General features: G+C 43.3%; 1 protein-coding gene across 1 annotated transcript in view; it reads left to right on the forward strand.

Moving 5' to 3' along the window:
- LOC137904325 (receptor-type tyrosine-protein phosphatase F) overlaps nucleotides 1-18,314 on the forward strand; it is a 94,010-nt gene extending 75,696 nt beyond the window's left edge. The window contains exons 21-31 of the mRNA XM_068748490.1: nucleotides 2,125-2,248; nucleotides 2,576-2,751; nucleotides 5,928-6,047; nucleotides 6,886-7,040; nucleotides 8,143-8,428; nucleotides 9,368-9,546; nucleotides 13,126-13,252; nucleotides 14,168-14,293; nucleotides 15,202-15,356; nucleotides 15,679-15,814; nucleotides 16,453-18,314. Coding sequence (XP_068604591.1) covers nucleotides 2,125-2,248; nucleotides 2,576-2,751; nucleotides 5,928-6,047; nucleotides 6,886-7,040; nucleotides 8,143-8,428; nucleotides 9,368-9,546; nucleotides 13,126-13,252; nucleotides 14,168-14,293; nucleotides 15,202-15,356; nucleotides 15,679-15,814; nucleotides 16,453-16,521 — 1,653 coding nt within the window. The 3' untranslated portion in view covers nucleotides 16,522-18,314. The remainder of the gene's footprint in view (nucleotides 1-2,124; nucleotides 2,249-2,575; nucleotides 2,752-5,927; nucleotides 6,048-6,885; nucleotides 7,041-8,142; nucleotides 8,429-9,367; nucleotides 9,547-13,125; nucleotides 13,253-14,167; nucleotides 14,294-15,201; nucleotides 15,357-15,678; nucleotides 15,815-16,452) is intronic.
- Nucleotides 18,315-22,108: the final 3,794 nt, after the last annotated feature.

Here is a 22,108-nt window from a genome sequence, read left to right on the forward strand (position 1 = left end):
CCCTTTCAAAGGGACTCCTTTGAAAGGGAGCCCCCCTCCATAAAACCCTGGGTTTTTATCCTCCTTCTCTTTAGCTCAGTTTTCTTCAGAAAAGTCGAAATTGTTGATTTCTCCATACCGTACCGCAGCAAGATCCGCTGTTTTTATATTTGGCAATTATTTCCTTCTTCAATTCAACAGTTGTTCTCACTGCTTTCCTCTTTTCGTTTCCAGTGGTGTTACTGCTGCCTTTCTTCGGATCCATGACTAAGAGCTAAAGGGAACAAAACGGAAAAACACGCACACGAAGCAAAAATTCTGCACGCAGTTTTTCTCCGATGGCGACTCAAACTGAACCTACTCGGGTAGACTCCGCCTTTGTCCACGTGTCTTCGGTTCGCCTCGGGTCCTCTCGAACCCCGAAAAGGAATTTTAAATTCCATTTAAGACACCAAGTCGTTCAAGAACCGAGGTTCCATTGTATATACATATATATATACAAACACCAGGATCAATATGTATCACATATACAGTATAAATGGCCTATACATATGCAAATATAAGAAACATTTGACCACACAAAATGTCTGCCAAGTTGTCAGTTAACAGGGTTTTGTTTAACCTCCATCGTTAAGTGCGGACCGCCTGTACATGGCTTTTTATAGACATAAAGTTCGACTTGTGTGCATGTAACTTTTACGCCATAGATTTCGCTATAATTGTGCTACTATTTCCTGGAGGACAAATTAGAGAGCTGTGAACTAACTAAAAGCAAATTTGCTCTGCCTGTGATTCCCATATTAGACAATATTCTGACTGTTATATTGAGGCAAGCCACATTTGCACCAGAAAAACGCTAAAAATGTAAATCAACTTCTATAGGGTTTACTTTTTTCACCCGTGATTTGATTTATCCTTTTTTAGAGGTGTCCATTTTAGGCATGAAATAACTTGTAATACTTATTATACCAATTATTAATAATTGCTGCAACCATGCAACTGAAGGAATTCTGGAAGTTGTCATTTTATACCGCGATTTTGAGAGGCCAAAGAACTGGTGAATTAGTGGATGTGGTTCCGGTGTAAGCTGTAGGGGGGGGATCGATGCGGAATAACAAGAGCCTCTGTGACATTATCGAGCCGAGGGATGGGAGGCCATCACACATCTCACCAGGTCGATATGCGTGCAGCTTACTGTCGCCTCGGCCCCAGAGACAAACGATGCAAGAAAGGAAGGGTTACAAAGGGGCTGAAAGGGAAAGGCTGAAACAAAAATACAAGATGGGGAAAAGACGCCTGAAATAGAAGATGAGCAAAGAGACAGAGGACGAGAACAATGGTTACCCCAAGAAGTCATGCATACGACTTCTCTGAATGAGGTAATTCAATAGGCCGATCCTAAAAGAGGAAGAAGAGTGTGATCTGCAAGCTTCAGCTCAAATTTGAGTCACGTCTCAACTCCAACAGACCATCTGGGTTTAGGAACAGGTGCACGTTATGGAGGATTTTGACAAATATTTTTTATGGTGGTTTAAATCAACCAAACAAGTTATTTTACATTTCGTCATCACGCCTATTTTGGACATTACATTTAATGCATATAATCAAGCTGTTCATGCACCAATTGCAGCTGTATCCAGGCAGCAGTGTGGAATAGCTGGAATCTGTCTCCTCAACAGTGCAAAACGACTTTTCTGCTCTGCCCCCATTGAGGCTTTTCTTGACATGTCCTGATGTTGGTATTATGCTCTGTTTAAAGGCTTTGTCATCCGTAGTTTGCAACACTTTCATGGTTGACAAGAGACAATGAGGGTAATTTTGCTCAAGCCCTCCTGTCTTGTTCCTTTTCATCCATGAACACTAAAGAGCTTTTCTTTTGTGCATCTGTTTTCCTCTCTGTGTCTCTCCGGTCAGTCTCATAATTACTCCGTCTCAATGTGCGTGGAGAATATCAGTCATCCGGGGTCATGTTAGAACTCAGTGTTGAAAAAAGTCAACTGAACTTGTAGGAAAAGCTTGAAGATATTTCACCTCTTATCCATGAGAAGCGAAGCATCTTAAAGCTTCTTCCACGAGATCTAGTTGACTTTATTCAACATCAATCTCTGACTTTCTCTCCTTTCTCTCCATCCCCCCCAACCACAGTCTATTGATCCAGGCCAGCAGTTTACCTGGGAGAACTCCAACATGGAAGTCAACAAGCCAAAGAATCGCTATGCAAACGTCATTGCCTATGATCACTCCAGAGTGGTGCTCACCTCTGTTGACGGTAAGAGCTTGTGAAATACCAGCTGGTTTGACGAGGCGAATTATTGCATTTTCTTCATTAAAAAAAAGTGTAAAATCTGCATTTTGTAATAACCGGTGCGATGTGTAACAACTTATTACAAAATGCTGCAAACTTTATTGCATATTGTGTTCAAGAATTTGTGTTCAAAATGCGGCAAGTTATTATAAAATGCGGTGTTATTACATAATGATAGGAAAATGTAATTACATTTTCACATAATGCGGTGCTACAGTCCGCAATCTTGTAATTTCAAGTAAATCATGCTGTGTAGTTCACTTTATGGTTTGCATTGTGTCTTTGCTACAGCAGTTCCAGGCAGTGACTATGTAAATGCCAACTACATCGACGGCTACAGGAAGCAGAATGCCTACATCGCCACACAGGGTCCACTGCCAGAGACACTGAGTGACTTCTGGAGGATGGTGTGGGAGCAGAGATCGAGCACCATCATCATGATGACCAGACTGGAGGAGAAATCACGGGTAAGGAGAGGCAGCGTAATTCATTGTACAACACTTTAAAGTTTGGCAATGGAGTACTGACTAACACATGAACAGTTTATTTTTCATTATTTATTGATGGGCGTCTATCAAATATTAATATAACATTATCTAATATTAGTAATGCTCATTTAATAAAATTATATTGCATGTTTACCTCCGCCGAGACGGGGTATATGTGATCGTTTCTATCCACTCGGTGTGTTTGGGCCAACAAATTGAAAGTACTTGACATACAACAATCTGAAGTCTTGTCATATTCCAGTCATCATGATGTGCTGCACACGTTCAATAGGGAGTCTCTCGATGTGACCTGTCGAGAGACGACCCGGGTACCTGGACTCTTTCATGCTGTAGCCCCCGCTGTGATGAGCCAGAAGAATGGGACTTCATTGTCCTGCTGGAACAAACCGTGTTTTTGATTCTGTATATCATACCAGAAAGTTACAATCTGTCCAAAGGTGGAGTTTCCTGACAAATATAAATCCATGTAGCTTTTTATTGAGAAGCAACATCAAGCCAAACAAATCCTGAAGGCAAACAGTCGACCATGCAGCACTGCTATAGAGCTGGATTTGTCAGCCTGATCAAAGATACCAGGACTTCAAACAATATTTTGGTTTTGTGTAGACAGAATCAGTTGATGCTGCTTAAGTTAGAAGGCTGCATGTTATTACTTAGAGCCATCGCAGCGAGTTCTCTAGTTGATTGCTGCGTATTTATTTTCGCACCATTGTGCCAAGGTTTCACTGAGTGTCTTATATTTGTATTTGCTCTTTCTGAATTTGGCACTTTAAAGCCACAGCATCATTATGAAAACTCTGAAGTCGAAGCTAAGAGGATTGTCACCCAGCAACACTGGTGCGCTCCTAAAAATATATTTCAGCTAATAAAATGGGGGGTGGGGGTTGAGGGCACGTTGATATTCAACATTTGCAGGGTTTTGAATAATTACACCACAGAATCCTCTTCATGAATTCCTTGGAGGAAATATACATCAGCATGGAGCTCCTCCATTATGTAGTGCTTTATTAGTGAGTGCATGCAGCTCCCTAATGAAAGAGAGTCCCAGACTACAGATGGCAATTACAAGAGTTCATTTAAAAAATGTGAGTCATCTATTTTTATTTATTTATTTTGTGGAGCAACCTGAGTTGGTGTGGATCATTAACTGAAGTTGACTTTATCTTTCATTTTCTGTTTCCGTTACCTCTGCCAAGGAGGTTGTGTTTTTTGGCAGCGTTTGTCTGTCTGTCTGTCTGTTAGCAAGAAAACTTCAGGAAACACTGAGCATGTTACCAGTAACAGTTGATGACATTTCGGTGGTGATCGAGAAGAGACCCTGGATTCTGGTTCACTTTTCTTTTAACATTGCAGTCAATGGAGCTTCAAAATGAGTTCCTCAATATCTTGGTTGATTATTGACAGATGTTTATGGGATTTGATACAGTCATGTAGGGTGGGGGACCTCTATCTCACCAATAATAAAATGTGGATAAAATGAATGTCGGTCAATCATTTTGTGGTGTAAATTGCAATATAGGTGGGACTGAGGAGCTTGGCGGAGGTCTACACTCTCCGAGTGCTTTTTCTAGTTTTGAACTGTTAATACAGACAATCATTTTAGCCAGGCTGATGTCTTACGCTGAAAAGTGCATGAGCCCGACAGAAAGATGAGGTTTAGCTTGCTATAGCACCATCGTTACCAGTTTTGTGAAACCTTTGAAGGTCAGGAATTGAAATGAGACCAGAGCTATAACGCACTTGTGTGTGTGTGTGTGTGTGTGTGTGTGTGTGTCCTGTGAGAAGTCAAAACAGAAGCAGATCATAGTGGAAGCTGCCGTCTCTTGTGTGCGCATCTGGATCAGTTTCTGTGTGCGTCTGTGAGGGGGGAGAATATCCCAGCGATATTCATTACAGTGCTGACTGCTAATCCATATGTTTGTACTGCGAGTGGATGCCCATCACTCATTTGAGTTTCTGCTGCATGGTCTAGCTCTGCCTCTGAATCTGAGCTTTCACCAGCGAGGTGAACTGTAAGGGGTGGGTGGGGGGGGTTGTTTGTTGATTTGTAACAGCTACCTGAGACACCAAATGTCTTCCAAATGTCAGCTGGGTACTGCAATATCAATATGATGAGCTCACCCGCACCACATCGCTTCCTTTCATGTCATCCAGATCAATAGCAGCACGTCCTTGTCCCAGCAGTTCTAACATTGATGCTGTGTTCGTCTTGTAGTTGATGCTGCTTGCAGAAAAAAATTATTAGGGACTGAGCCAGCAACACAGAGACTAAACATCAGAAGCTTTTTCTTGAATACGTCTGCAAGAATTGACTGATCCCCGAAGCGAGAAGCGAGACCAATCAGAGCGCTCGGCCCGGTGTTTTGATAATGATGTGATGCATTGCCGGTCGGCTCTGAAAGCCTCATGTACGACTTTTAAATTAGATGTTCTGAAAATCAAAAGCAGCATGATGGTGGAACTGCGTGGCCTAATTTGGATTCCATGTTATTCAGAACTAGTTCGGTACATCTTTGACTGACATGTCTAATTATCGACAATTCTAACCAATCGCGACTTTCTCCAATCTGATGACCAAAGGTTCATGTTTGAAGTAGCAGCAACCATTTTTTTTTATTGTTCCAATCTAAAGCCTCAACAACGGGAGAAAGTCAAATGAGCCTCATCTTCATTAAAGTGTGTTCTGTGCACATGTGGAGCCAGGTGGCCGAACCTGCTGTCGCTTCGTGATGGCCGAGAACAGACTTTTAGACGCATCTCCCTTTACTATCGTTACAAATGTGCCAGAAGCATACAGGCTGGGAACCGCCTGACAATTGGGTCATTTTAAATAAGCACATGCTGCTAAAAGCAAAATCAGAATTTAATTCCTTGAATTCCCTGTTTTATGCCTGCATCAAACGGATACGCATGCTCAGGTCCAGTTTCAGTCGAGTTCATATTTCCTGATGTACAGGAGCTGACTCTGAGCCTTCCCTTTTTAATTACGGTAGGCAGTAAGCTTCTGACCTGACCTCTCTGATGTACCGTCTTGTTAATCAGTGTGATCCTCCATATAGGCTTGTGTGTGTGGGGGGGGGGGGGTGTTAGCATCAGTTCACTCTAACAGTCCACCCTCCCACGTTCTCTACCAGGTGAAGTGTGACCAGTACTGGCCGTCGCGAGGAACAGAGACCTATGGGATGATCCAGGTCACCATGCTGGATACGGTGGAGTTAGCCACTTACAGCGTCCGTACTTTCGCCCTATACAAGGTATAGCTATTTTTTTCATTTGCAGTTAACCACAAGGGGAGCTATGCTCATGTGGGACGTGTTTCCCGCAGGTAATTGCAGTTCATCATTACCGGGGTCACATTTGAAACTGTAATTTCTTATTTTTCTGAAGACAGATAAATGGCTATTACTGCTGGACTCTATATTTCACTCCTGTAATTGGTTTTTAATGTCCAGGATTTGTCTCTTGTTCTCTCAAAGGCAATTAAATATTTAAGTTTTTCCACTTTGATCCATATACTTCAATGCTGTGATGATGTGACTAATGTTTTGTCCTTTATTTCTCCTCTGCGTTCTCTTTTTTCCCCCCGTTGCTTATTATACTTACCATAATTCCTAATTAAATGCAAGTCTTCAGTCGGAGTGGGTACTCGGTTTCAATCAGGAATGGTGACGATGCCACAAAAGCATATCAGACAAATTGTCGGTGTTCATTGCCAAAATGATATACATTGCCTACACTTACACTTACAGAATGATCGCACCCATGAATTAGAGCACATTCTGAGCACCGATCAAAGAGCGTTCACTCAAATAATTTGCTAAAAATTATGGCATGTCTGACAATTAAATGACTTGTGCTTTTCAAACTTACAATTTCCCTTCGTTCCTTTCATAGTCTGACCTTGCTTTGACCTTGCCTTGTTCAAACCATTTTGCACAGCCTTGTTCACTGTCATGTCTCTAAAATATCGGGCAAGTAGAATTCATTTTATCAAGCTTTTGATAGATTTTTGTAAATGATAATTTTACCAGAAATAAACTGCAGTTTCCAGGTTTAAACTAAAGCCTTGCTTTTGCCTTGACTCTCCTTCAGAATGGCTCCAGTGAGAAGAGAGAGGTGAGGCAGTTCCAGTTCATGGCTTGGCCAGACCACGGCGTGCCGGAGTACCCGACTCCCATTCTGGCTTTCCTGCGCCGAGTAAAAGCCTGCAATCCTGCAGATGCTGGGCCAATGGTGGTTCACTGCAGGTACATATAAAGACATGGAATTCATGTTGGATTTTTCATCTCATTATGGGGCTCCTTTATGGGAGTGAGTACAGGAGCTGAGCTGTAAAACACGATGTGCACTGGAAACCATAATAATACTACTGTTAATACACCTTAATGTTTATTAACAGTAGTATGTGTGTAGAATGAGACATTCTACACACATACTTTATATATCTGATACAACGTACAACTGTTTTTATGATGATTTGTTATTTTTACCAAATTGCAGATCAACTAAATGTTTTTTTTTAAGATGTCTTACTTTGGATCTTCCTCTCTCCACTTGTAGTCACCATGTTATGTTCTCACTTAATATACCCCCCCGAGCACATCTGCTTGAAAGTTATAAAATAAATGTGATGGAGAGGGGGGGGAAACAGAGGTTCAGAAAATGGAAGCAGTCAAGTAGTTCAAAACTGAAGTACAGTACTCAGACGGTGCTTGAGCAGATTGCACGAAGTAAAATCCTTGCTAATTATTTACATATTGATACTAAGATGTATTTTGTTTTTTATTTGGAATTTACATCTGTTCTGAATAAAAGCTAATGACTGTGGTACAGCATTGTGTGACGTTTGAATTCCACACTGCTGTGATGCTGCTAGAGCCCTATTTTTTTTTTCTTTTACATTTTCTACAAGCTTGCCTTTTGTATGGCCAATTATTATGATGCATGATTTTTCTTTCTTTATGGTGAACATAGAAAAAAATACCCTTTTTATCGTGAAATATTCCAAACAATGGCACCACAACAGCATATTTGTAAAATGTGCTAAACGTGAAATATTAGGATATTAGTATAATATTAGTCCTCTTCAATTTGAAACACACGATTACCGGTACTCACACAGCTTGATTGTCTCAGACCTAATTATTTATTACTGTTGTTGGTCAACATATTTACCGTGTTAACAGTAAATAGTTCAACGAGGCTTTGGAGTCCAGTTGAACTTTAGCTGTGGTGTCAGCTGTCACCAGCGTGTCTGTACTACGCGCTTTTATCAAGACGGTCCTGTCTCATATACAGTAAAACATGAAATGAATTGCCCCTCACCTCACCCTGTCTTTTCTTCATCAGTGCCGGGGTGGGCAGGACTGGCTGCTTCGTTGTGATTGATGCCATGCTGGAACGCATGAAGCACGAGAAATCCGTTGACATCTACGGCCACGTGACGTGCATGCGCGCCCAGAGGAACTACATGGTCCAGACTGAAGACCAATACATCTTCATTCACGAGGCCCTGCTTGAGGCTGCCACCTGTGGCAATACTGAGGTGCCGGCGCGCAACCTGTACGCCCACATCCAGAAGCTGACCCAGCCTCCGGCCGGCGAGACGGTGACGGCCATGGAGCTGGAGTTCAAGGTGACTGATGAGCACGTAGCCTGTTAGCTGTTTTCACAATGAGCCACTTCCTACCTTTACAAAAGACCTTTCAGAAAAGCTTTTCCCAGTTCATACACTGAATCAGGCGCATGGCAGACGTTGGCAATGTGCAGTAAGTAGTACCACTTCTGGTTAATGACGAACAGAAATTGTCATTTTACACAGTCCATTCGGAACCTTCTAATCTGAATCGTGCCATCAAAAGCATGTAATTATCAATCCAATAACTCAGTGTTCAGGACTTTAGTCTTGTGACGCTGGTGCTGAGACAATACTAAGGCAACAGTAATGTTGTCTTTCAACCCCAAACAGCACAAACACATCAGCACCAGAAAATATGATACGACTGACGCGCAAACACACGCAGCTGCTGTTCAAGGTGACACGCGACATCACCTTCTGTCAATAGCCATCGACTGTGATGCCATTACACACTTTCCTCCCAGCACAGCTCTGCCATTAGTCCTCTTATGACCATGATCTATTCTGTTTGAAGTGATAATAGCAACTACACCCCTGCCAATGATGGAGAATGAAAGAGTGAGGGAATGATTTCAGCGTATTTGGGAGCCACAACCTCCATGCCCACAAACAGTCTGGCCACAACGCACAAGCACATCGACACAAATGATCTCTGAGTGCCACGGCTGCCCATACGGAGTCCTGTGCTGTCCCATCTGTGCTCTGACCACTGCCAACTCTGAGCATGTCACTCCTACAAACCCCCAAGCTCTAGGACTGTGTGGGAGATGAGCCCACTGCACTACACATACCAACACAACTTCATTCAACGTCACAGGAAACTATGTCTAAGGAGAATACTTCTTGAATTCTGTAGTTTTCTTCAGGTCAGGGGTCACTCATTTATTTCCTCCGTCTCAGTCTGTATCTGGTTTATTCCTGTCTTTCGTTGAGCAGAGACTGGCGAATTCCAAGGCCCACACCTCGCGTTTCATCAGTGCCAACTTGCCCTGCAACAAGTTCAAGAACCGCCTGGTCAACATCATGCCCTTCGAGTCTACTCGGGTCTGCCTGCAGCCGATCCGCGGTGTCGAGGGTTCCGACTACATCAACGCCAGCTGCATTGATGGCTACAGGTGAGCAACGCTGCGTCTTCATCTGAATGCAGTGACAACGACCGTAAGCTGTACAGGACATGGCTATATTGTTCTATATTTAACCGCTATGTCTTATATATACTTAAAGTTTCTATTTCTATTGTATTACAGCTTTACCCACGTATCTACCCACGATATGCTCCCTTTGGTTCTCATCCTTAAACACATTGTTTTCCACTGGGAATCCAAGTAATCAAAAAGTAAAAAAAAAAAAAACATGTTTATATGTTTCGTACGTCTTGTTTGTAGAGTATTTAATGCAGAAGGACAGTGTTTAGGACATGGACACTGTGTACTTGGTAATGATGGAACACGTGCTGCTATATTGGTGTGTTTTGAGTAACAAATTAGCTCTACCATGCAGACGGATTAGCAATATCAGGATTTGGATCCTCTGTCTGCTGGATGATTGACCGTTATTGTAGAGTGAGGTCTTTTAACGGGATTTAGTGATAATAAAAAAAATACAGTAACACAACCTTTAACATTTAAGAATGTTTCAGGGACACTGTATCCATTTTGCGGTGAAATGGAAGAACTTGTAGACCATTATTTATACATAAGGCGGCGTCGCTTTTATGGCCGCATGGTTCAACAGTAAGTCATCCATCCATCCATCCATTTTCTTGTCGTTTATCTGGCTTGCGGGTCATGGGTCGTCTGGAGCCGGCATGTTTTTGGGGGTGGGAGGAAACCAGAGAACGCAGAAACGGGAAGAACATGCACACAGAAAGGACGAGTACCCGTACCCTCTTGCTGTGAGGCAACAGCGCTACCCACTACGCCACCGTGCTGCCCGTCAGTCAATCCAGTTAAACATATTGGGCCAGGCGAGAGCTGAAGATGGCTGCGTTATGGGCCGAGCAGAGCGTCCACGGAAGTGTCTGTTATTGTTAAGGCGTTCTGGGATTTAAGTGAAGCGGACTCGCAAGCGATTATGAACGGCAACTACTGAGGTTGCCGTTCACATGTCCACTTATTCTTTGCCTCCTGAAATACGTCTCACATGGTTTCTCTGTGGCCATAAACATCCTTAGATTCAATCGAGGAGCCTGTGCTGGCAGTCATTGTTGTATTTTACCTTGCTGGAGGACAGAGCTCTCTCGCGCTCCCCAAAATCTTCTGATATTGCTTCGGTTGAGCTGGTAGATTATTGTAGGTGTGGAAAATACTGCAGATATTCACAAGATTAAATAAAAAAAAAAAAGGTATGGGAGGGGACTGAGGATGAGAGTGCAGTATCCAGTCGCTAGAATTACTCCTGACTTCGTCAATGTGGTTCTCATCTGCGGATACATATTGAAACTACGGCATGTCATCATGTGCTCTGTGAGTCCAAATTGCTTTCGAGGTGGGGGGGAGATGAAAAGCCAGAATGCTATTTCATATCTATGAAAGTATGAGCGGCGACAGACAGCGCTGACTCCTCTGTGGCTACCATCTACACCGACGGGATGGATCTGGCCCGCCCTGATGTGCCTTTCAGTCCATGTAGGTCCATCGTTGTACCAGGCTGTAACAGAGACACCCCCCCCCCCCCCCCCTTACACACACACCCCGCTGCCTCCACCCTATTTCTCCAGCCCTGTTTTTAATTAGAAGTTGCCCTGGCAAGGCCAACCCTCCATTGTTGCTGTGTAAATAGCATAATTGCAGCAAGAGTATTGTAATGAGGAGTGTTTACCAGGCCCCTCTCCATTCCCCCTCCCCTCCTTTCTTTCTAAATGTTTTTACCATTTTCTGTCTCTGGCTGTCTCTATTCCCCTTCGTTATCTCTCTTTTTCCGAACCTCCTTCCTCACTCTCTCCCTCCTCCCACCACCATCTCTCACTCGCTGTCTTAATTTACCATCCAGACATCAGGACACAGACAGACATATCTGTGTGTGTGGGGGGGGGACCTGTTGTCTGCACCAGTGGCTCGGTGTGATTAAGCTGCTTTTAAAGCCTAGGCATAAATAAAAACTAAACGGGGGGGGGGGCCTCCAGTGTCCTTCACCACAGCTCCTTCAAGAATAGCCAATAATATGGTAAGCTAATGAGAGGCACGCCATTGATTCCAGCGATGCTATCAGGGGCACGGGCTCTGGATGGGCTCCGATGCGAGCTGGAGCTTTAGCATTGTAATGAGGTTGAAATGAAACGCTCTGTCCTCAAGCACTGCATTCATGTGGGACGATGCGGAGAGGGCTTTGTGCTGTTTGGCAGCGCTCTCGTCAGGACGCCGTGTGCAGAAGTCAGTGTTGTGAAATGGTTAGAACTGTTTTTGTTTTTGGCTAGGAGCTCTTTTATGAGGAGTCCACCCTATCAATTTGAAATGTAGCATTTATCCCCTGCTTAGTTTCAATCTCTTCCTCTTCCTCCTCCTCCTCCTCCTCCTCCTCCGCGCCTGCGTCGCCTTTTCCTACAATCTCGTCTCACTTTTCCTCCCCTCTCACGCTCGCCTCTCCTCTTCATCAGTCGGTTCTACTTTGTTCTCGGATGACCAGCTGGAGTGTTTACTCTTTTACATCTTCTCCCTCTAAGTTGTACACCCACCCTCCCCGCTTTCATGCATTTCATTTGATTCCTCACTATGGTGGCTTCTCCTCCTCACATGCCATCTCTTCTCCTCTCTCTGTGGTTTCTTTATTTGAGTGAGCGAGGCCCTGAGCATATTCTAATCTTCCGGTTCCACATTAGTGCCTTGCCTGCAGCACCTTCATTAGTTGCTCAGCCGTAGCTCAGTATGTAACTGAATGTGTTTTGTAGCGTGTTTGAATATACACGTGAAACTTCTGCACGCATGCATTGGAACACCTGGACGCTTGCATGCACTGTGAGTGTGTGAGTGCATGCGTGTGCAATTATGCTTGCAGCCTTTGTCGGATTCCTCAAGGGCTTCACACTCCGTTGGTCAGTGCGTTGCTGCCACCTGCTGTGTGACAGCAGAACTCATCGGCTCGACCAAAGTCACGTAGGACACCAGCACAGCGTTGGCACCCTGGCAGTGGATGAGCTCATTTCTAGCTTAGCGAGCAGGTCAAGTGCTCTCTCTGTCTCGTACAGTGTTGTGTTACAGAGGAGGAGGAAGAAGTGGAGGAGCTGTTTGTGTCTGAATGTGTGACGACGACGGCTGCAGTGAATTATTTGCATAGGGATTTGTCTATTTGACATTCTGATAGATGTCCAAAGGCATACCCACATTTGTCGGTGAACCTTTTAACAGCAGGGTCCTATCAGATCCCTTTCCCTACAAATTGTTCTCCCATATCGATGCCTTGTGAATGAATATCCAGCTAAAAGTGTTGCTGGCGTAGAACGAAAGACACACAGAGCTGTCCCACAGCAGAATTCTATTTGAATAAATTTATGTCTGAATATATTTGAGCACTTTAGTTGAAGGTTTCGTATCTTGTCTGTTATTTGATTTGTAGGGTTCTGATTTTGGATTTACAACCTTTTCCTCAAGAATATGCTTCTGCTTCTTACTACGTGATCTTTTTTCATAGCAGCAGCTGTAACGGCATCAGAAAGTGTTGAATCTTTATGTAACATGCCTTCTCTGCTTGGTTTTCAGACAGCAGAAGGCCTACTTGGCCACACAGGGCCCACTGGCAGAGACCACCGAGGACTTCTGGAGGATGCTGTGGGAGCACAACTCCACCATCATCGTCATGCTCACCAAGCTACGAGAGATGGGCCGGGTAAATCACAAGCACACACTGTGCTGAACATGAACATAGTCTAGCACTTCAGTTAATGACTCCAGAACACTGCGTAAACATTAATTCATTCCAACCTTGAACTGGTTTAAAGTTAACTTGAATGTTAACTTCCCTATCACCATGGCCGGAATGCATCTAGGATGAATCCCTGAAAGATTTGAGTTAGTTACTCTCCTGGCATTCTGATAATTCCCATCCTACTTGAATGCATCACGCCTCAATGCAATCTGTTTCGGTAGCAAGGGAGCTGAATAGCAATGTAAACTCCTGATTATGTAGTAAAACTACTGCATCTCTCCAAAAGTTAGCAACATATATACATATACATATATATAATATATATACCGGTATGTATTATTATTATATATATTTTTTTTTAATACCGCTTTCTGTTGATTCCATCGTCCAACATATCTTTCTTTACCTTTAGACTTTTTCACTCAGTATTTGTGCTAAGCTAACCGAGCCGTTGACTATCTCCATCCTAACATAGTTAAGGGAGTGTTGAGAGAATGGCATCAAACGTCTCATCTAACTCTGAGCGACAGGATGAGCACCTCACTCAAAAATTCAAAGTCTCCCCTCAAATGAAAAGAAATGGGTGCACTCGCCAAGAATCACTTTGATGAAATGCAGAATATCTTTGACTGAATTGTTTGCAGGCGACTGTGACGGCACTTTGTATCTTTTATCACCTTCTCATCCATACTCATCATTATTGTAGTACTCATGCAAATTATATTCATATGGTTTCCCAACTCCGCTGCAGCAGTCTATATTTCACATCTGCAGATTGGTCTCTTCTCATGAATCAGAACGTGTTTTTCTTCTATGTAAGAAAAGAAGATTCTTCGCGTACAGGTACTTACAATTGTGGGGTTTATTTTTTTGCAGGAGAAGTGCCATCAGTACTGGCCAGCAGAGCGTTCAGCCAGGTACCAGTACTTCGTGGTGGATCCAATGGCTGAGTACAACATGCCCCAGTACATTCTCAGAGAGTTCAAAGTCACAGATGCCCGGGTACGTAGGGTCCACTGTGCACAGATCTGTATGTATGGGGGGGGGTAGTGACATTTTACCCAAATACAACCATCCAACCCAAATCCATCTTAATTTTGGTTTTCATACAAATGCTGGCAGTCGCTCTAAGCATTAGGAAACATACCGACTGTGATTTCAAGGCCGAGATGATCAGAACACATTCTGTGTTATTTTTCTTGACAGGTTGACACCAAGTGAATGCACCATCAAACATGTTTACCAGGATCTAGTAGCAGCATGCTTGCACTATGCTGTGTGTGTGCATGCGTGCGTGAGTGTGTGTATGTGTGTGTACATATGTCTCTGTTTCACTATGAGAATACATGAAAAGCATAGGCTGCAATCCCCAAGGGCCAGTACCACAACTCCCTGTGATGCAGTCGTTTCAGTAGGCTATAAATATACTTTACTGTCAACAGAAGGCCAGCAGCACTGCAATCCCACATCCACACACATCTTGAAAGGGACACACGTTGGGAATAAACCCCTAAGATGAAGAAGAAACATTTAATTGATACATGCTGACATCACAGCACTGTCTAATTGCTCTTAAGAGTTTGTCAGTCATATCTTCCTCATCTTGCATCCCGGGTCCAACCAGACGATTAGAGTGCGCTTGTTAAAACCACCTGGCTTCTGCTTCTCATGAACCTCGCCTGCAAGGCAGTGCTGCGGTGTTTATTTGTTGTTCATGTCAGAGCGAAGGCTGCAGCCAGAGCTCTGCTCATAGCGATAAACTGCAGCATCAGAGAAGGCTCAGATGAATCACACACACACACACACACCCACACACACACATTACGGTATGCATCTATTTGTCAGGCTTCTTATCAGTGCTGCTTGTTCCTTAAAAGTACTGACTTTCTTTTTTTTTTGCCGACCCGCAGGATGGCCAGTCCAGAACAATCCGCCAATTCCAGTTCACTGACTGGCCCGAGCAAGGCGTGCCCAAAACTGGAGAAGGCTTCATTGATTTCATTGGACAAGTGCACAAAACAAAGGAACAGTTTGGACAGGATGGACCAATCACTGTACACTGCAGGTAAGTGGCAAATTAAGACAATAAGACACATTCAGACAAATCACAGGCAGAAAGGGAACTGTAGCTTTTGGTGCTGTTAAACTTTAAAAAAAAAGTCATATTAGAACAAAAATAATCAAACTAGTAGTTATAGGTCAGACAGACTCTCCTCTCAAGATATAATTTCATAAAAGTATTTGATATTTGATATTCAGAGCGAGTTGAAATGAAGTTCCAGCATGCAATAAACTTTAATCTGTAATTACTTAATATGGAATCATACATTCTTAAAGTGTCTATGACCCCTTAAACATGTAATAAAGTTTGTGTGTGTGCTCCTCAGTGCCGGCGTAGGCAGGACTGGAGTCTTCATCACCCTCAGCATTGTGCTGGAGAGGATGAGATACGAAGGAGTAGTCGACCTCTTCCAGACAGTAAAGACTCTCCGCACCCAGCGGCCTGCCATGGTGCAGACCGAGGTAAGAGCGTCTACAGATGAAGGCATTGTTCATTCTGCTTAGCCTGCAGCGCCGGCGCCACATTCTAAACTCAATATTGTATCTAATTGTTCAAATGTGCTTATCTAAAATGTCTTCTTCGTTTTTTAACTTCCTGAAACGGTTTAACTCAGGCACTCTTTAATAGAGGTTGTAGAGGTGCTCTATTAATCCCACAGCAAGCTCATCAGATGCTGAGGCAGAGGTCCAGAGTTAAATGTCCCTTCTACAGAACGCATTATTCCACAAGTGCGTAACAAGAAAAAGTATCCTAGAAAGTATTCGAGAATATTTAATTAATTGTTGTGGTTCCAGTTTAAGAAGACAAAATAAAGGATTGCAGATTACACGAAACTGTCACTGCAGCATTAAATATAGAGATGGCGCCGACTCAGACTATTACTTTGGACACATCAAGAATGTTTACAGCATTAATTATGAAAAACTCACTTTCCCACTATTATGGAGGGTTTGGGTCAACCCAAAAACAGCTAAATAAACCATCCAGTCAATCCTGCGTAGTTTGTGTAGTTCTGTAATCAAGTACAGAAACGCTTCTGGAAGAAACTTAACTTACTGTGACGTCACACTACCAAAATGTGGTCTCCTCTCCCCTGCAGGACCAGTACCAGTTGTGCTACAGGGCTGCGTTGGAGTACCTGGGGAGCTTTGACCACTATGCAACATAACCACTCCCACCGAGCAGCCTCCCTGGTCAAACCTCTCAGGAGTGTGCCAAGAGTCCCATCTCAGCCTCATCAACTCACTTAACCCCCCCACAGTCCTCCCCTCTGCAGCTACCACGGGGGGGGGGGAGGAGGAGAAGGTGACACGCTTTCAGACCCGGGAACGGGTTCAACCAATCACAGAGATCCATGCCGACCTAAACAACCACATGAGATTTTGCTTTAGAAACGACAACAGAAACATTACAATGACTCGGACAAATATGACAGCTCTTGTACAGACGCGGCGGCGCAGAGCGGCAGCTCGCCCCTCTGCCCTGCCCAAGCCAAACCTCCCTGATTGTCAAAGGCTACTGGTAGCACGAAGAGAGCACCCTCTCCGTCTTTACGTTCCTGTACTGTCAATATTACGATTCACTATGTTAAGTGTTCAAGTTTAGTATATTTTTTAGTTGTTTTTAAATAATCATTTTAACAGCAGACATTTATTCTGTCTTAAACTGCGGTCATGCATTATTTTCATAATCGGTACTTTTTTTAAAAACAAAATATATTTTTATTTTACGGTACTTTAGCACAAGGGACATGCATTTTAAACACGTCTCTAGATACTAATACAGGAGGACCACTGTTCTCTCAGCTGCTGTTATTTTATTCATATCATGTGTCATAAGCATTGGTTTTGGTCTTACTCAGTTCAGTAACTCAATGATGTTGCCTTTTCACTTTGGATTAAAAACAAAAGAAAGAATCACTGATTTCAGAGCACACACTCGCTAAAGTTTGTCCCTCTGTAAACATGGTAGCTATTAATAAGACAAAGTGAATTAGTTAAGAAATGACTAAATCAGAGGTGTAAAGAAATGGGAAGCACATGATTTCTATGTTTTTTTTGTTGCTTTGTCAGAAGCCTATGGCATTGAGGCCTTCATATTACACAGCGGAGAACTTACCTGAAGAAAACAGACTTTTATACCCGCAGGGCAGTTGGCAGAAAATAAACTCCCTGATCTCTGAATATTGTTGCTCTTCAAGTCCCTCCCATCTCCTCACTGCCCATGAACCCGGTCTGATCGCTGGAGTTGAAGCACACAAGAATGAAAGAAGTAGAAATCGCTGATCTGGGCAGAGGAGCAGAGCCATGAACGCAAGACATCTGTACAAATCCAACCATTCCTATGAGAGGAAAGAGACAGCCCTTTGGACTGAACCCTGATATTATTTTATACTGAAATAAAACTATAAATATATATATATATAATTCTGACTGATTATATATATATGTACATTTACACATAGATATATACACAGTTTCAAAGATATATTGTTAAAAAGGATTCATTCTGCTGATCTACCAACCCTAGAGACCGCAGGAAGCCTGCTGTCCCTACAGTGTGTATTAATGGACCACCGTTGTATCTACTGTACTACCATAGTAACTCTGACAGCTGAACGAGGAGAAACTGCACAACCCCCCCCACCCCACCCATTTCAATGGATGACTCCTCGCAAAAACTCAAGCACACGTCTTCTCCCACACGAGCCGCAGGAGGGGGGAGCGTCTCGTCCGAGAGGCCTGAACGCCGCCGCCCGCCGCGGTGGTGATGGGAGGGAGGGGGGACTTGAAAATGCTGGCGAAAAATTCAAATGTTCCTTTTTACCTTGTGAATGCTTAGTGATGTAGGGGTTCAATCTGTTGTACACAGTCTGTTTTCTATCTGTCGATAAAGAACTGGAATTTAAAAACAAGCTGAAACTGAAAAACATTGATGTTAATAAAGATAATAATTCGGTTTTTGTACAAATCCCAGCCTGTGTGGCCGTTTATTTCTGAGATGCACCTGCTTCATCGGCCTGCCAGGAATGTTGCAGCTTCAGTTCAAGGCTCAGCTAACAAATCCTCCTTCACGTTCACTTCACAACACTTTTTAGAGCGTTAGTGTTTGCAAATGTGATTTTCCTGGCAAATACTCGAGGCGCACGTGACTGCTTTTCTCCAGCAGCAGATGCCATTGGCTCAGTTTGTTTGTTTTCTATGCTCTAATGGCTGGTTTGAAGTCGGTTGGGCTCCGTTGGAGAAATGTGAGAAACAACTTGCAGGATTCAGTAAGTGAAGAACTAAAATCTAATTACCTCTGTTGAGTTTTTTCTTCATGGTGACATTATCAAATTAGATCAAACGACGCCCATCCAGTCCTGATGAAATAGATCTATTGTCTTTAGAGTCTTAAAACTATTATTGTAGTTTAAAAAATAGGTGATTTTAACTACTGACTGCCACCAAGGAGATTTTACTTTTGTATTTTTGTTATTGTACTGACCTCGGGTAGGACTTAAGGAACAATCCACTCGATTTTGGCAGTGATCAATCGTGTTGACTCTGTTTTATCAGTTTTGAAAATAGAGAGGTCGTAGAACTTTTACCACATGAGATAATGAATATTCAAAATTGAGCTGGAGCCTGCAAAATGTCTACATTTAATGACTGCCGCAGTCTCAAAATGATTTGACTCTTAATGACAAGCACCTGAATCATCATTGATCCGCTGTGACCCGCTACCAATGTGGTGCACAACCAGCTCCTGGCAGCCCATTCTCAGCATATGCCTTATTCTACCTCCTCCAGACAAGCCACTGATTAAAATCAGCTTGGAGCCGTTCCTCCAAGTGGCTGATAAACAGTGTGTTCTGCCAGTAAACCTAATATACAGTGAGTAATTAATAGATCTGAGCTGATCTGGGCGATGTCTAGTTTTAAAAAGCTTACTTATTTATAGTTAAATATTCAATCTAAAGGTTTCTGTTGTGGTTTTATCGCTACAGAAGGAGGTTTTTCTTTTCTTTGTTCTTCACATTCTGGTGGAGAATTTCACTCCATCAAACATCCACTTCAAGGTCAAGGTCACTGGGAGTTTTGGTCATAACTCAATAACCCATCGGGTAATTATGACACAGTTTCACACAAACGTCAAACAAGATAAATGATGGCATGATCACACGTCATATCGGTGAGGTCAGAGGTTAACTTCACTGTGATGTCTGAGTGTCATCGCCGTTACAACTCAGGAACAGAAGGAGCGATGGTGATAATCGTATTTCACACTTGCTAGACGCTTGGTAATCTCATGTGCTGCCGGGTTGAAGTTGTAGCAACGCTTTGCTTTTCATGCAGCTGTCGTCGATTTCCATCTTGTTTTCCCTTTGTGTGTAGCTTGTATAGTAACTGTGTGCTTAATGAGTGGAACAATGGAAGAAGAGGAAAACGGTGTGACTGGTGGATTTGTTTTGTGAATGATTAGCAGTAACATTTACTCAGAATCTCAACAGACAGAATGTCGAGTAGGGTTTTATAGATAATTTCTGTTCTGATATTTTTCCTCCTTTGTTTTATGCTTTAATTGTGCTGTGTTTGCATTCCGGCCATTATAATAAAAAAAAAGGATTTTATAAAATGCAAACATAGCAGAGGTTGCCGCTGTTTGCCATAGATAAAGCTCAACTGGTGCTTGACTCCAGCAGGAGCAGAACCCCTGAAGGTGACTGATGGGTGCAGCAAAGTCGAGCTGCCACGTTCGCTCACCGGTAGGCTCCTCCTCGTTGCTGATTGCCTGTGGCACCTTCAGTCTGTCTGAGGATGCTCCCAAAGCTCAGCGCCTACGGCAGCATCCTGCATCCCAAGCCAAGAGCTTCCCGAGGACCTGCAGTGCAACAATGAGCCTCATAAAGAGCTCAAACAAACTGTGTGCGGTGGGTAGATTGTGTCATCCAGGGGCAGAAGAGAAGGAGTCTAACAATGAGGGCATGTTCACCGAGGCTGGAGCGGGATCATACCGGAATAGTTCAGTAAGCATCTGGAGCCTTAGATCCAGTCCAAGACGAATCATCTGGTCCAGGTAATGTTTCTAATGAGAATGTGGACACATCCCAGGAGTCCTTTTGGGAAAGCTCCATGCAAAGAGCCTCTGAGCAAATCTCCAGCTACTGTGACAAGCAGTCCTCCTCTGGTTTGCATCAGAGCTCCAGCAGGATTAGCTGCTGCTCTGAAAGTCTGCTGCAGAGAGTGACGCATCGGCGTCAGAGTTTTTAAGGGCTGGGGGGAGATCGAGCTCTCCCCTTGCTTGGGGACAAGTGCTGAATAATATGGTAGATTTACACAGCAGCAACAAATGGACATTTAAAAGAAGACGTCTGATGCATTATGTGAAATAACAAAAACTGAGCCTCGCTGTCTTTGTGGGTGAGAGGAAATGTTCATTCTGTTTCCTGTAGTTGCAGAATTCTGACAGATGGGGGCGACATGTGGCTGGTTTTACAACTGTTATTTTAAGCGACATCTTCCTGCTTGTAGGAGTAAATGTGTTGTTGCCAACACATATTAGCTGGAGTACAAATTGAAACACAAGCTGAAGGACGCGTCTGACAGTCCACACGTGTCCTTCCTGCAGCTCCAGCTGCAGCCCTGGCATTCAGCCTCTCTTTTCTACTTGCAAATTGCAAATGTATATTTGTTCTTGGGCTGGGATGGATTTACCTTGTTACCAATTTCTCTCAAAAAAAGGAGGTGTTGTCTTCCAAAATGAAACGCTGAGAAAAGCCTGCATTGTCTCATCGCGTCCCTTTCACAAAATGCCTGTTTAGATTTGGGTTCTCTAAGAAGCAGTTTTCCACTCTCCGAGATGACATTTGGCTGAAGGCTACTCGTCCAATCACAAAACCACATCTTGTGCAAGACCAGCGTAGTAGCAACATGCCTTATTTCCAGCCATTCTAATCACACCTCGACTGGAATGGCGTGTTTATAGTGTTACTGATTGAGGGCTTCCTTAAAATCTTTCCCCAAACCTAAACAAAATGTGTTTCTTCACTCATCCACGCCCAGTGGAAAAGCTTCAATCTGATGTTTATGGGATTCTATCATATTTAAATTGGAAGCGCACTTTGTTGTTGTTGGGTTTTTTTACTCTTGTATATGCTGAATGTCAGAGCGTCTGTATGACTAATGCTCTTAGCTCTTGAGTGAGACTCTGCAGTGTGTGAAGATCAAACTGTCTCACTCTTATTGACTCCGATTTGATCTAGCAATTAACAGCCGTTGGGCCTTTATTAACCGCCGTTGGGCCTTTATTGCAGCCGAGGCTGGTCTGTGAAAACGTCGCACATCTGTGAGCAATATGGACGGAGTGGAAATGTTTCTATCTCACGTCAGGAAATGTTTCAGTTCAGAAAGTCCTTCAAAAGGACAGAGAAGCAGGATATTCCTAACCGCTAACTGAAGGTCGTCGTCCATTTACAGAGGCTCATATACAATAATTGAGGCGTGTGTCAAACAAGTTTGCTGGGAAAAAAAGTAACTTTTTTTTTGAGGGGGGGGTGTTAAATAATTTTACACCATCATATTACCATCATATTCTCAGTGTGAAGCGCACACACACTCTGCTGATTTGACATTGAGTGGAGACTTGTTGCGTTGGCTTTGGACTGTACATCTACGCTTTCGGTCAGACAACCCATCAGTACACATTTCTGATGAGACGCAAATCTTGTGTAAAGATCACGTTGGGCTTTCCCTTTGTCTTTGAACGCATTTGAA

Source organism: Brachionichthys hirsutus, chromosome 15 (assembly GCF_040956055.1).
Source record: "Brachionichthys hirsutus isolate HB-005 chromosome 15, CSIRO-AGI_Bhir_v1, whole genome shotgun sequence".
NCBI lineage: Eukaryota > Metazoa > Chordata > Actinopteri > Lophiiformes > Brachionichthyidae > Brachionichthys > Brachionichthys hirsutus.